The following is a 16,044-nucleotide window of genomic DNA, read 5'->3' on the forward strand; positions in this document are numbered from 1 at the left end:
TCAAGTAAGTTCGAGGTACGACTCGGAACGCGAGGTCTTGAAGTTTTGCAAAGTGGAAAGCTTCTGAATAAGGAAACTCCTCGAAGCCATTGCACAACAGACCAAAATAACGCATACCTTCGTCTTCTGATTCCTGAACTCTGCACTGGTCTGGTACAATTGAGGGCTACGGCGAATTCTAATATAAATACAACCCACGCGTGATGCGTGCAGCCCTGAAAAGTTACTGTAAGCGTGTATCGTCCATTATCTCAAAATGTATCGTGATTTCCCTCAGAAGTATACTGTACAACCATCAGTGAATTGATGAGTCCGTGATATTGTAGCCATGAGACCTATAGACAGATATAATTATGCTTTTCCTAAATATATCCATATATTCCATAAGAAATCTTAGTTCGTCATACATACCTTCCAGATCTAAACTTGCAAGACACATCAATGACGGAGTTGAAGTATAGTAGCATCATAGCCTACAAGTCACAGTAGCGTGCCGGCCACAAATTGAGAGCCCATTCTCCCTATGTCTTATGTATGGTCTCGGTTCCATAGCTATATAAGGCATTCTAATGGAAAGTCAGTTTTACAATGACCACCGAATCTGGTGGGCTGTGTGACTTAAAAACGAGGTTGGGGCGCGGCGACGTCGGAGCATACCAGGCCCAGTAGTGTAACACCCTCGAATTGAGAGCTCCTTCTTACTTGGTCATATGTATGGTTTCAGTGCGATGACTATACAAGGCGTTTGAATGGAAAATGCCTTTAGCAATGATTGAATGGAAAAAAGTATTTAGAAATTGATGGCCGCACATACTATGATGTACAATGCTTTACGGTCAAACTTCTGTTCGACGTGTTGAAAAACGATAGTGTCTTCCACCGATCATCCACCTCATCCGCCTCCTGCTATCGCCTCCAAAAAATGTGACATGGCGCGACCAAGGCCAGCAAGGGATGGTAAGGTAATCGTATCCACGTTGTTCAGCATTAATGTTTTCCTTCTTTATGTTCTGGAGTGTGATATCGATGTCATTAAAGACCTTCTGTAAACCAGCTAAACTGGAATGGCGTGTGAGACAATTCCATGACAAATAGACTCGGATACTCAGAAAAAATCTATACTCGGAGCTGTTACCGAATAGAACAAATTTGCACCCTCGAGGAGCATCCAATGTGTTTAGTCGAAATCAGTAGCTTCACCTTGCAAGTTGCCTGCCACGGAACACCGGATCGAAAACAAACGTTCGAGTCTTCCTTTGCGATGAGCGACAGTCCGTTCACCGTCTGATCTCGGTTGCAGAGTCTAGAGTTTGTATTCTTATCCGTGGTATGTTGACGACCTCTTGCCTTATCTTCAGGCTGCTGAGTACTAGCATACCATCCACCGCAAGGCACGAAAGATCTGCTTTGAAATGGAGGTGCCAGTGAGTAGTACTTACGAACTTCCGAGTCTGATCAGAAAGTCTTTCCGAGTCTAAATTCTGATATTTTGTGCTGTCCTCAGTGACGCAGGCATGGCACTCGCTGCGATAGGCATGATGAACGTCTAGAATTCAAAGACGACTCGGACGCCTGCCGTATGATGGAACTTGAGTACCAAATAATCTGTTAATGGAGGAAATTCAAAAAGATAGGTCATCGTCCTCCAAGTCATCCTGGTCCTCGTCACCTTCCCAGCCATGATCTTTCTCAACTCCCTCGTCTTCGTGCTCTAGGTCATCGTCGCTAAATTCTTCATCGCTCGTTCCATCATCTTCATTGTCATCCTCGCCGCATCCGTCACAATCCTCGCTGTCATCATTCTCTGCATGGCTCACATCTACCTCGTCGGTGTCGTCCACGACGTTCATGTCGCCCGCTGATCCAGGGCTAAGACAATCTCTGGTCATTCTTCGCATCGTTACCGGATGCCCCACACCTAAATGACCATAGCGCATGAACATGTCTCGGTCAGCAAATCTGCACCAGAGGTTAAGGATTAGTATACATAAGAACAGATATTTACGCTCACATGCCAATGTAATGGGCCTCCCAATCATCTAGTTCCCCTTCCTGACGCGCCAATGATTTTCCGTGGCAAAGCGAGCTAACACCACGTCCTGAAGCAAAGGCTGGAATCAAGTGCACTCCCCGAATCACTTGCCCTGGGTCAAGAAACCCGAATGCGTCTGTGTCGGATTCCTCCACGAAGGCGACTTTGGGAAGACGAGCATATCTCGTACCAGATTTATGGTTCTGCAAAGGGGCCAGCCATCTAACCCAAAGAATTTCAAGGTGTTGCTTCACCGGCTGAGCTCCGTCGTTGAGCCACATCTCGATATGATATATTCCTAATACGCGGGCATACCAATATGGATGGTTGGGCGTTGTCTCACCCGAAACCACCATAACGTCCGCGTGCGTTCGAGGGTTGATCGTGTCGTAGTCATGCCTCATGTCGTATGTAGTATAATGAACTTGCATAGTCTGGACAGAGTGGATTGTGTTGTTAGGGATGATGACCAGGTTTCGCTCCTCGTCTGTGAAGGTATGGTCGCAGTAGCTGACGTCTAGCTTGCGCAACCGATAAAGTACATGGTCCTTTAGCTTTGGTATAAATTTCTAATAGCTACTGTGAGTGAGGAGCTTTCAAAACGGATGAGACTTCTACCTTGAGAGCCGGATCGCCGTCATGTTCTCGAATGAATGCGAATAGACTGATCGAATGATTCTGACCGGTGGTGATGCGGTAGTGCTTTCCAGAAGAGGGGATATCGACTAGTGATTGACTGAGGCAGGGGGTTGTACCCCCTGCCTCTGCTATACGCCGTAGCGCGCGGCGCCTCCGCTCGTGTTTGGCTAATTGGGCCGGAGTGTCTAGCTTACTGGTTAGTGGGTAGAATGCTTTCAAAGCTCGGTGTGCAAGCTCGCCCTGTACATGGTCATCAGGTTCATACCGGTAGAATGTAGATGATACATACGATCTGCGTTGTAAACGAATCCGTGGTCCCAAATAATCGAATGGTTTTCACGTAGTCCCCCATAGCATGGAACTTATAGGTATTTAAGTTAAACATCTTGGCCCTTGCTCCAGTTGATTCTGGAGCGACGTTAGTATGAGCTTCGAAGCGTTGAGTGAGTCTTCGTTGACGCGCCGCCTTCTCCTTCGGCAATTCCACGGCGTTAAAAGCAGCACAGGTGTGCGTCCGAAACTTCCGCAACATCCGGGAGAGTGTTTTGAACGTTTCATCTAGAAATGCTAAGGTAGAATCGGAGTGAATCCTGAGCTTTGCAAGTGCATGCCACTGTGCAAAGCGATATAGCAGTGACTGCACAGCCGCGTCATGTTCAGGAGGGAATAGCCCTTCAAAAACAGGCATAGCGCACTAGAGGGCATGTGAGGGAGCTTTCCGGCAACCAAACAATGTGAACGAACCTGTAAAATGTCTTCGAAGTCGCGAGCTGCCAATTTTTTCATCTCTGAGGTATTATTTGCGAACCTGCGAATCACACCGTTCCCGAAGGTTGGGAGCTGGCGAAATCTGAGGCGAAATTGACAACTCGTTAGCAGGTAAATATATTCAGACCATTATTAGCTCCACATACCTTTCATCTAGGGCGGCAACCACCTGAGTACCTCCAGGAAGTACATAAAGAAGCCTTATCAGGTGCGTAAATAGCGCCTTCCAGGTACCTAATTCACACTCGTGCATTAGGTCCACCACGAGCATGCGAAATGGGTCGAGGCCTAGCGCCCCAAGCTTCACTGCGAATTGATTCTGCGGACGTCGGTTTGAGTTTATCATAATCAGTAGGGGGCCCTTTACGCCTACCAGAATAGGAACCCACGAGCCTTCTCCAAGGGTGTCTTCAACCTTTCCGCTATCTACGGTAGTTCCCCATCGATAGATGAAGTCACGAGCCTTGACGATCTTCGCTGTAGTATAGACTCGAAAGTTAGTTGCGCGGTTTTTCATATCCTTAGCCAGACCGAGACAATTGAACAAACTTTTCGGTATAAGGCAGCGAGGGCATGGGCAGGAGCCCATGTCCTTGATAGTCGCTATTAGAGCCCTAAAAGTTAATATTCATATGAGATCTTGAAAGAACGCAATGAAAAAAACGTACTTCTCCGGGTAGTCAGCCGAATACGTGAAAATTCGAAGATATACTCTCCGCATGACTCCATCGGCGCATTTCAAAACAATGCCGTGTCGATAAGCATAGAGAAATTCTTCATCCATCAGGATTTCCCAGCAAGCCTGGAACAACTGCCTGCGGCAGTAGGTGAGAAGGGAGGCTATGCCTGTTTTCGATATTCGAGGCAGGCTACTCAAAACGTCTTTGATGCTATCAGGAAGCTGAGGAGGGTAGCCTAAATATGGTTGAAAATGTGTGGCAATGAGGAGGACTCACCGAAGGTAAGAATCCTACGAGGTGACACGATCCCGACGTAGGCGACGAACGTACGTACTTCGTCAGATTTCCAAAGTAAGCATAGAGAGGCCAAGCCTTGGCAGTTCCAAAGTTCGCCAAGTGAGTAGCGTCCGAAAAGAACATAAGGCCTGCGATGACGCGCTCCAAGGAACACCCAGGCTCTTTCGGCAGCTTGTGCAAATCATCCTGAGCTCCTAACCAAGCATCAGACGTGTAAAGCTCGTCGTATATCCGTTCTTGATGGCCGTCTAGAGGATCATTCCATAGACGTTTAAAAGGCATGAGGTGGAACGCGCCCGCTTGAGCATCTGCGAATGCAGCGCGTACAACTTCAACAAGAGGGCGAAAATGAAATCCAGGAATTGAGAAGAGCCTAGGGCTATCCTCCTTCGACTTCGTTGGAATGTCGATGGTGACCGTAGTCTCGATCCAGTCATCTGGAAAGGTAATTCCCTTTCCACCCTCGTCTTGGTCCAATTCCCGCAGACTCCGCCTCACCGAAAATCCCTGGAGGTCCTTGCTGTCAAAATCCTCTGCTAGTATTACGTCTTTGACTAGGGCAGCGACTTTAGTTTCTGACACACGACTGGTGCCAGAATTCATCCACGACATAAGTCTATAGACTGTCATGTTAGAAAACAGGTACGGTGGTGCAAAGACTTTCGGCGGAGAATGGGTTCCTTGAGCAGCAGCTGGACACGTCCTCGCAAGCAATTCGGATGGAATAAATCTGTCCGGCTCGAACGACGGACGACGAGGGTAAAGTCGGGAGAGACCAAAGGAATTGACGGTCGTTTGGAGTGTGTCTCTGAGGGTTAGAATAACACGCTGGATTCTGGATCGAGCTGGTACGACAGGCAAACTTAGACTCAACGAGCTCTGACCGATATCAGAGTAATTAAGGTCGTCCTCTATGGGCTCGATGGCATGGAAGGGCCTTGGAATTCGCCTGATACGGCGCGTCGGTTGCTCTGAAGGTGTCAGGTAATGAGAAAACTGGTAGTCTATCACGCAAATGGATACTAACCAAAATCATCCGACTCGTCAACTTTGTCTTCGCAATTGGCACCCATCTCAACGTCGACATCATTCTCTAAGTCAAGGGAGAGTCCTAAGTCATCGAGACCGGATGAATCTAGAGTGCTGATGCCAGACCCTGCTGGTGATCGAAAAGGGGCGGTTTGTCTGACACGACCGATTCTCTGAAGTCCACCTCGTTTAAGAAGACAGCTGATTGCTTAGTAGGACTACTCACTGCGTCATGGTGTGAAGCTTCTTTGGCACGCTCCCATCTCTTCTGCGTCGCAAGAACGCTATATCTCTTGTACAAGTGACAAGAGGCGCGATGCCTACTGAGTCCACGGGCGTCCTTTGCCCTCTCCCAAGAGCAGCCTAGGGCACCGCATTGGAACACCATCGTCAGTAAAAACAAGACTGACAGAAAGGCGACGATCCAAAAAGATGACGCAATGCTTGCGCGCATTGCACGTTAGAGTTGTCGGCAATACGCTGTAAGGTAGCGGTTGTTTGTGTAGTGTAGTTCGTTGAAGTGCTTCAAAAATGTTACTAGTAAGGATGATCCGGTAGCGGGAAGTCAGACTACTGCTTACATAAATTAAAGATCCTTACTCGCTGAGACACGCACAACACTGTCAACACAGCATGACGCAGAAAACGGATGGAGCCGAGAGGAAGAGACGACACAGCATGTATGCCAGTGGTTATGTGTGCTTATATACGTTGCGGATTAGATAGCTAGATAACAGGACCTCCAAATCTTAATATAGGCTGATCCTAATATTCAAAAATCGTATCTTTTTGTCCAAAAAACATCGTGCCCGTGGCAAGAAAGAACGATGGGCTGCCAACAAGCTTCTCAAAGAGACCGATACTACACCCGTGCCTGGTCGTGATACTCCAGCGTCGGACGTGGGTGTCGGACGGGGAAGAAGGGCAAGATGACTGCCAACGACTACGATACACCTGCCAGTGGTGTGGCTGGCAAGCAGAAACGTGAGGTGAAGTCCATGTCTGTGACGCCTTTGGTGATCGACGATGACGGGGAGAAGTATGACATGGCGAAGGGGTAGTGATCTTGCTTCGACGTCCTGCACGGAGGAAATTATGTTGTAGTGCTGCTTGAAGTTTTATCCTTCACTCGAGATCCCATACAAGGCACCACGCAATGAAGTCGACAAAGTCATCGTCTTGACACCGTAGAACTTGAGCAAGTGTTTTTGTGCCTGGTCGTCTACGACGACTTTTACAGTTCACCACGGATCGGGGTGCGCCGTTATTGTCTTAGAAAGAGTTAGGAAAGTGATAGAAGGTCGCCAATGTGTCATCTTACCGAAGAAGAGTCGCTTTCGGGAGCTACGATTGGTGAAGTCCTTATCTGGGGGCCCCAAAACCTCCATGATGCAAGACAATTGCTCCTGCTCGGTTTCGCCAGGGAAGATAGGGAATCCTGTATAGAGCTCGGCGAGGACCCAAACTGCACATGTCGATAGCCATGTGATAGTTCATGCCCAGGATAACTTCAGGCGACCGATAGAAACGACTCTGAATATCAGTATAGACTACGCTTGGCTCAGTAAAATCTTAGGGCCCGTGGTGAAAATGAACTTACTCTTCTCGTGCTCTAAGCAGCTACTGCCGAAGTCTACGACCTTGATAGCACTCTTCGCAGGGTGTCGTAATAAGACATTCTAAACAGAGTCATAAGACAAAGTGTATGCAATACGAGAATAACGAACCTCTGGCTTGAGATCGCAATGCACTATGCGATGATGCCACAAGACGTCATTACGATCCCGACTCAAGATTCTTTTTAGAACAGTTGCAGCAGTCTGAGCTGTATTCACGGGGCCCTTGAACTTCTGACGATCGGTCGAGGGCCCAGTTGACAGGACAGTTTCAGCCTGGAGTTATTGGTGTCCCGGTCACCTTCGAACGACAGAGGAATGGCTTGCTTTAGAGGCTCAGAAAAGGTGGCCGGCATGGCGCGAAGGTCCATGTCTTTCATGACCACCTCCGCCGCATAGAAGGGCTTATGTCGCACAACCTTGATGCTGTCCTGACCGTCGCCTGGAGCAATAGATTCTTGGTCCCTCTGGTGCATGTCTGCTTGAAAATGGCCAACGTTAGCCTTGGTGCCCACAAACGAAGTGATTCCAGAAATCCAGGAGTCTCTCGTGTCATCAATGTAAACGTGAGATATGAATAAGCGAGGCACCACTATTCGGTACTTCACAGTCGCAAGGTGACGAGCAAACTTGGGGGACACTGTTTTGGAAGGATAATACGAGCCCTGTCTGACTGGCAAGGACAAATTGCCGTCAAAGAGTGCCCACCAGGACCAGAAATGAGCAAATGCGTGTGGTGTTAAATGGAAACTACTCGGGCTGGATCGATCGGCGGAGGTATGCGAATGCAGAGAAGATGTTAAAGACACGGAAAGGTGAATGAAGTCAGATCGGAAGCCCTTATAGGAGTCATGAAGTGTCTGAAGAAACAATCAACGGAGGAAAGGCAATCGAAAGAACAGCCTAACCTGGGAGTGTTTGTCCGTTTTCGTAGTCGTAAGCTGCACTTCATGATGAGGCCGGAAGGTGAAAAAACGGCAATGACGGTCGAATGAGGAACCGAGGCAGCAAGATGTACAATCTTCAGTGCTGCAAGACCGCTCTAGTATGACACCAACTCCAAAACGTACACCGGAGCCGAGTTTGGCACAGGTCTTGAGGCAACCGGGCGCGGCACTGTGCGCTTCACTGGCGTCCAGCTTGTTTTGGGTGACGTCCCACTCACAATGGAACCTACTCTTGGTTTTCAGTCTCTCTGGTGATGTGAATTGGAATGACATTACTTTGGAATGATGATAGACATGGTATCACTTGACACCTGAATAGGTTCATCGACGTCGTTCGAAAATCCAATGAGTAATTGGGGATTGCCTTTCCAGCAGAGTCCGAAGCCAGCACCTTCATCGTGAAGGGTGTACGGATCACGTGTACCTAGTGCAGTGACATAAATTAAAATATATGACACATGACGGCACCTCAAGCCGCACCTTTCATGTAGAGTCTGACCTCATTAACGAATGACACTTCGATAGTCCAGTGAAAAATGAGCCTCAGCTAAAAACACAATCAGATCCATAAACATCAGAGGACAAATATGGGACGTGCCTTGTCCCAAAACCCAATGCTAGGAGACGGATCACGCGTTTCTGATGTTAAGCTCTCCAAGATCCGAACGAGATCTTGAGTAGTTGCGCTGTAGCTTGCGCCCCAACCAAAAATTGTTACCCCATCCGTCATAACTTTGACAGTGGGATTAGCGTATGTCTTGACGGGCATAATGGTTTTGGGAATTTCAATAATGAGAGGGCTACTCGGAACAAAACCACCTTGAGCCCCACCGATGGTACAGGAAATCCACTCAACAGATTGTGATGGTCCCATGTCCTCGGCAATGACCAAGTCAGAAATGAACCTCAGGACAGGCAGGTCTTTGCCTTCAGAATGAAACGGGATATGCAGGAGTGGTAACGGATAGTCTCGAAGCGTGACTTGAAGAGATCTCAAGGAGACATCGAGATGCATGGGAATAAGGAGCGTGTAGAACGTGTCCTTAGGGACGCCCTGGCCTTGAACATATAAGAAGTCAGGTAGTTGCTCCGTTGGAAATGATGGCTGGGAGAGCTGTAACTGGAATCCATAGATGACGGCGCGGAATAGGGGTGGTGTATGGTGACTACCGGTGACGTTCACGAGATTTGGAACACTGGTGGGGCGCTTCAATGGATTTGCTCCTCGGAAATCTCGGTGGAAGTCGTCTTCTTTGGCCGCCCGTTTTTGCCTCCGTTGTTTATGTCGCAGAAGCCAATCAAGAGAAGTACAAATCGATGCTGAGTAGCTCCATGGCATTGCAGAGGTGATTGCGGAAGTAGAAGAGCTCAGTCATCTTGATGACATGGTGCTTCTCTTTGTGATCCTGAGAGACGCGTTAATTCATCTTTTGAGAATGATGTAAGTATGGATGCATACCCATTTACGAAGATTGTCTAGGATCTTGATCTCCATCAGTGCTTGGTGATGAAAGCGCTTTTTATTGCGGATGATCTTAATCGCAACAGATTCGCCTGTCTGGTGATCTCTACAGCTTAGCACTTGACCGAACAAGCCCTTGCCCAAGATATCCATGATTCCGTAGCGGAGAGCGAGATGATCGCCGTTAACTACCTGGTAATCGCCATGTTCATCATCCTAGCCGAAAGTGTTGCCAACAATCTCAGGATGAGCCTTCTTCTTCGGGCTCCCAGAACCTATACAGTAAACCTGGGGACGGTTGAGAATATCTTTTTTCTCGTGATTGGACAGGAACTAAGCCTGAGAAGAATTGAACACCTCTGCGTGCAAAATCAATGATTGAGATTCTCCGGTGCAAAGTGTAGACCAATAGACTTCTACTATGTACTGCTAAGTAAATAGTGGGTGATAACTAGTAAGTTCAAGGGAAAAGTGAGGTAAATAATAGTATGTACTGCTGGCGCTTATATAGCGCGCCTAAGCGCGCTCATGCGGAGCCGAAGCGCTACCGAGTAGGTATGTAAAAATATATATGAGTGAGAAACTATGATAAAAATAAAGGTGGAACTATGCTAATAAAGGAAAATGGAAATATACGTACTAGGGAGCTTGGTGGACAGTGGATGGATGCATCTGGATGGCTGGCGCTATAGGGCGCGCAAGCGCGGGAACGCGCGCGCGTATACATCGTGAAGCGCGGGAATGGTGCGCGCATGGCGCGCGTTGCGCGGGAAAGCTGCGCGTCATATAGGAATCACTGTGGATGGTACACAGAGTGATGCTGCGAGTTGGTGCTGTATACTCCCTAGTGTAAAGCGCCATATCACACTATGAGATGCACGAGTCTCTACACCGGGTAGAGAGCAACTGACCCTGAGACGTCAATCCAGGGCTTGGTGTTATTGGTTCTGGAAACTTAAGTAGATCGTCCAATTAAGCCTGCGATGCCCCATGTGCCATCTTCTTAGTCTGCTGCCGTCTGATGTATTGCGTGATCTCTTCATCGCCAAGGAGCTCCTCTTCATCAACGGTGCTAGGGACTGGAGAAAGAGTCGATAGTGACTGACGACTTGAGGCAGGAGTCCCTGCTTGAGTCCGGTGTACATTAGCCGTTGAACTATTGTTGTTTGAAGAACATGTAAATAGAGAAATCTTAGAACTAAGCAGTTTCAAACCTTTTGACGGAGACAAAGCAGAAAATCTATGCGAGTATGTTGTTTCGCTGAGAGGACTGAGGTAGTGGAGGCGACAGAGCCCGTGGATGCCTTATGTAGAGTGCTGAAGGAGACCGAATCACGATTGGACTTTCGAGGGATGCCGTCAGCGGATGGAGGCCCAGAGACCTGCCTTGGAACTCGGGAATTGATTGACGGAGAAGCTCGGACAGAGAGCCGCCTTGTCGTTGTCGTTTCGCCCGACGCCTTCGCAACTTGTGCATCACCTTTCTCCAGAACACCAAACTCATTCATTGTAGGATCGGCAGGCGTGGGTGAAGGTCCGTCGAAGGCGCAGTGACATCGAGGCTGATGCGACGATTGGCTACAGTTGTACCTCCAAGTCCCCGGAAATGTTGCGAACTTTTCCAGGAGCTCTCTGAGAAGAGAGTGAGTATTGAGAAGCGTCCAGTTTTATGTTGCACTGACATACTGAAGCGCAGGTTCTTGGTCCGTGTCGACAACGAGTGCGTCTTCGGGAATAAGCTCTGCACGGGATGCATGCGCGAACCGTTGGATCGTGCTGGATGCATCGGGGATTGCATACAGAGCTTGTGGCAATAACAACATCGGTTGCCGGACAATTTGTTTATCGTTGAGAATGGCGATGGACGTTGCTGGACAGGATCCCACCTAGAAAAGATTCAGCGAGGCGAAAATATCAGTATTGTTGAAGTCGTGCACTGTGAAGCTGTATGTGACGAAGGCTAGTGTACCAGTGAGGGTTGGGAGCAAAAGGGACTGGTTGATCGAGTAGTAGTTCCTGGTTGCTTAGAACTTAACTGAAGGATTCCGAAGTCCAAAAACGGCGCACGTACTCTTTGTTCCACGACATGACAATTCGACTCGGAATACCGCCACGGGCAACATCTCTGAAGTGGATGATGTCGATTTAGAGGCTACGGGAATTATTTCTGATCGTGATGAACATTCGGAAAGGTTTGTTTGAATATTCAATCTCGGGCAAAAACTTGAGATGGAACAACAGTGTGATCTTCGATGTTCGTGAATCGGGTGAGCCCAAGGTAGGACAGGCTGATCAGTTGGGTAAACGCGATACCAGACAAAACCTGAAAAAGATATTTGTCATGGCGCAGATCGATAAAGTAGAAGACTCACCGAGGGTCCAACGTCAACAAAGGTAGTCCACCCTCTCACATCATTCTTTCTGTCCCGAAAGATGATCAGCTGGCAAGCCAGAATCGGCACTCATGAAACCTGCAGCATGAACGCAAAACTCCAATACTGATTGAACTGATCAAGTTCACGAGACTGATAGCATCCAGGTCATATTGGGATTGAAGACTCTGGCGCTGTGCGAAAACAACTCAAGTACATGTAAACAAACTTGACATAGTAAATTATGTCACGTTCGTGACAGGCTTTAAAATCAACTTCATCAGTATGATCAGCGACCATGGATTGAAGTGGATTGATCGCATCAACAGGCAATTTAATGAATGATCAACGATTGATTGATCGCATCAACAAGCAATGAATTCTGTCTGATCAAAAACTAGTAACGAGGCTAGAGACACTAGTACGGCTGCAAACTTTGAATATGGACATTACGAAGCAAGAAGTAACTTGAATGACAATGATTCTGAATGATGAAATTAGCTCAGATGAAGGCCTAGTCGGCAGCTGTGCTGACCTTTTGAATTGATTTTCAGTCAAATGCACTATATGTTGAAAGGCATTTCGTTCGACATGGACCCGGAGCCTTCAAGTTCAAGACGGGGCTGCTCCGAGTTTCTAAAATCTGAAAAGCCCCACAAATTTAGACCCACATCACTTGAGATCTGTACAAACGACGTCTGCGGTCCCGACGTCATCAATGGCGCCTGGCCACCTATTTGTCCAAACGGCAACAAAGCGGAAGGCCCAGGCAGGGCAGTCGCGGTATTATGACTCGGCACTGGGTGTGGTTTGCTCAACTCCTGAGCTGTTAAAGGGACGTGAATCGGAGGTTGAGGAGCCGGAAGGCCCAGCATCTCGTACAACTTTTGACTGCAAAAGTATGAGCATTGAGCCTGTATTCACCGTAACGAGAGACTTACAGGCCTCTGTGATGAAGATATAGTAGACGCTTCTGGAATGACTCCCGATGTATATTCTGTTGGAGGGCAAACACCATCGCGTCCTTGATCAACTGTTGCTCGTTGGCATATACGTCGGTAGCGAAGTGCAGAGTGTCATTTATTGATTCGGTGAGTCGATCCTCGACGTACCGATCGATGGCACACCTCATCTAAAGATCATAAAAATTCAATTAACGGATGCACACCAGAACATACTTTACTCACTCCTGCCGCTGACTCCGCGTACATGTCAAGGGGCGTCGTATCAATCGAGGACCTCATTTCTTCGTCACAAAGTGGCGATTTCTTGCTCTGATACCAGTGCCTGATATGAGTATTTTCGACAGCTTGATCTGAGAAGACCAGGACATTGGTAGACGTCTCAGTCTCCTCTATACCATGTAGATAGTATTCGAAAGGCTGATTTGCATCGTAGATGACTGCCCTTCGATTGTTCATAAAAATCTGGCGTTCCTCCTCGGACCGCTTTGACGGCGGTTCAAGCTTGTGCAGGTTCGCAAATTCTTCGCCGATTTTTGCGAGCCGTCTACGGTCCTGCGTTAGGGCTTGGACTACAGTGTTTATGAGATAGTTATTAGCTATCAATTCTGTAACGCAGATTAGTCTATGCTGGGTTGCGCACGGGGCAGTTGTCAGCACATACCACAACCGAACTTTACACTGGCATGAAAAATGATCTCCCTAACGCGCACCTCCATCTTGGCCTTCTCGTCTCTGGTGCTGTTCCTGATCCAGCCGGTAGTTGCACCGTCCATAACGAGGCGCAATTTCGCCCATTCGATGGCTCGTTGCTGTGTTTTACTATAATCCTTCCTGCTACACTTAGGCTGTGGAGCTTCTGGCAAGTCTGTGATGCAACGAGCGCTATCGGCATCATCTATTACGCTTGCTGACGCTAGCGATGTAGAAGGCCTTGAGCTAGGCGTGCTGCGTGCATATGGGTTAAAACGTGATGAACCGAGTTGAGCAGGTATCCCCCGCTGTCTGAGACTAGAGTGATCGTCGGGGTCGAACTCAATCGGTGTAAACATTGATGATTCTGGGGCGTCCATCAAGTAGGCTTGGAAGGGGGAAAGTGGGAAGCTAAATCAGCGATGTTTGAAGTTAAATAGTCAAGAATCAATAACGTTGATTGTACTACTGCAGTCGGACGAGCCATCAATTATCTCACATGTCACAATGTATTTGGATAAACTTACGGTTATTGCAGGCGAGGTCTTGCGCAAGCATCACAGGTACAGGCGGTACTATTCAGGCTGATTCAGAGCCGTCGTTGACAAGCGATTATGGTCTTCTGAACATCATTTTCGGTCAAATACAGACGTATTATGCATCATGCCCGCCATGCCCGCTAAACGATCAATATTTTGACTCACCTTGAGGACACCATGTGGTGTGGTGCAAGATTGGTACGCGGCCTTCTGGATGCCATTTCCGACTTGTTCTGATAAAGAATTATGTTCAATCGTGCCCACAGAATGATCACGATAAGTGTTTGACTCAGCTCCATGCGGTACAATCAGCTAGGAGGAATGACGGAATAGGAGTCCTTCTATTTTCTGGAAGGAAGCACGGCTCCTAGACCTAGACTCGTGATAGTGCCTTATGCCCAGTTAGTAATTAAATATGATCACCTTGGTGCTGCAGGACATGATAGTACGTGCATTTCTGGCTAGCGAACCAAGTTTCAATGCTTCCAAAACCCTGATAAGGTCAGGAGACTTCAATACATATAAGAATATCAATTACCGGGCATTCTATTACATCTGTACATTGATCGACATTCGAATCAGTAAATTGTGAGGAGAAAAGCTTCGAAAACCCTGACAAGGTCCGCGTCAATCACGATACAACGATATCGATGACTGGGCATTCTATTACATATGTCAAGTCTGCATAGTAATCGGCGACATCCGGTGACGTTAGTTAGTCACCTTGGACCCCAGCAACACTTCGCCAGTGCTCCTAGCCCGAGTAAATCTTAGTAAGTCCGCTTATTTTTCGGAATACATGACTTGCCGCTCATCCAATGACTTTCCCCACTTCGTTTATCTCCTCTCGCCTCATTATGTCCTTGACCAGCGCTATCAGGACAGGTATCTTTGGGTTGTTTGACGAACGAGTTTGTCCGTCTGGCCAGAAACTTGCTATTCTCACTTCAAGCTGGCAGAGAAGAGCCAACTTATCTTCCAGGCTCTTTGACGAAGGTCGGTCTAGGTTATCCTCAGAGTTCCTTCACGAAGTTATAAGAATGGCACAACGTAAACGCGAGCTCCTGCAGGCTAAAGAAAGGTGAGGTATTACAACAAACGTTAGGCTGCGGACTTACTCGTCTGTGTTGTGCTTATACACGTCGTCCCTTAGTGTGATGTAATGACTTGGCCTGCTAGCTGTACAAGCAATCAGCGGTCGAAAAAGGTTGAGTGACTGTAATAAATGAATCGCATCAGCGAGGCTATCTCCCGGTTTCTTTGACGAAGGTTTGTCCCTTGACAGCGAGAGTTTGCCACTGTCACTTTGGCTAACTTTTGTGTAATTAGTATGTTGACTACCACTACTTTAAGTTGAAATATACTCGTCTAATATATTTACTGTTTGATTATGAAGCCTGCTCGTCGAGAGGGAACTGTATGTCAGACACAAGAACGGGCCACCGGTCTTGGTCTTCAGTCGCGCGTCTGACCGCTGACATCGAGTGCGCTGGGTAGCATCACGCAGGATGGAAACCGTCAAACAGCCCAGATTGATTTCGTAGGACACAGGCGACACAGTAAACCACGATGGATTAAGTGCGGCGACGGACAGGATGGAGACCTCTGCAGAAGCCTGAAGGTCATGTGAGCGCGACGTAAAACGTTGAATAACGAAATAATGGGTGTAAGACAGCGACTCACACTGAGAACAAGAAAAACCAACTGATTCCTTACCCACTTGAACCACGACATCGTCGCAAGAAAACAGACATCCTGAGATGACGAGTGAGCATTAATACATGCACGACAGAACATGTACTGGGACAAAAAGCATGGACATACAAGCACCCGCCTGAGGCAGGCGCACCCGAAACCCTGGACGAAAGATGAATTTGTTGAAGGCCGGTGACGGGAGTCCTGGTCGAGTATGTAATTTGATCCTTGCACGTATCTTGTTCTTCAGAAGATTCGGGAGCCGAACAGTTTCGGAACAGTAACAGGTCACTCAATACTCAGAGTCTGACGA

At 47.8% G+C, this 16,044-nt stretch overlaps 1 protein-coding gene across 1 annotated transcript; it reads right to left on the bottom strand.

The window, feature by feature from the left end:
• Window positions 1-1,622: 1,622 nt before the first annotated feature.
• On the bottom strand, window positions 1,623-13,856 carry F5891DRAFT_1213517 (uncharacterized protein; the record flags this gene model as incomplete). Its single annotated transcript, XM_041369251.1, has 30 exons — window positions 1,623-1,959; window positions 2,012-2,601; window positions 2,651-2,911; window positions 2,961-3,365; window positions 3,416-3,521; window positions 3,586-3,758; window positions 3,813-4,053; window positions 4,108-4,354; window positions 4,396-4,409; window positions 4,454-5,387; window positions 5,444-5,618; window positions 5,672-5,808; window positions 6,400-6,524; window positions 6,575-6,716; window positions 6,767-6,910; window positions 7,046-7,124; window positions 7,173-7,270; window positions 7,324-7,921; window positions 7,970-8,234; window positions 8,285-8,432; window positions 8,489-8,555; window positions 8,592-9,204; window positions 9,320-9,414; window positions 9,468-9,686; window positions 10,685-11,102; window positions 11,157-11,356; window positions 12,514-12,733; window positions 12,784-12,974; window positions 13,030-13,412; window positions 13,469-13,856. 30 exons carry the CDS (start codon window positions 13,854-13,856, stop codon window positions 1,623-1,625), a joined length of 8,013 nt encoding a protein of 2,670 aa, XP_041217837.1.
• Between the last annotated feature and the right edge of the window lie 2,188 nt (window positions 13,857-16,044).

Source organism: Suillus fuscotomentosus (assembly GCF_016647785.1).
Source record: "Suillus fuscotomentosus strain FC203 chromosome Unknown F5891scaffold_140, whole genome shotgun sequence".
NCBI classification, from domain to species: Eukaryota; Fungi; Basidiomycota; class Agaricomycetes; order Boletales; family Suillaceae; genus Suillus; species Suillus fuscotomentosus.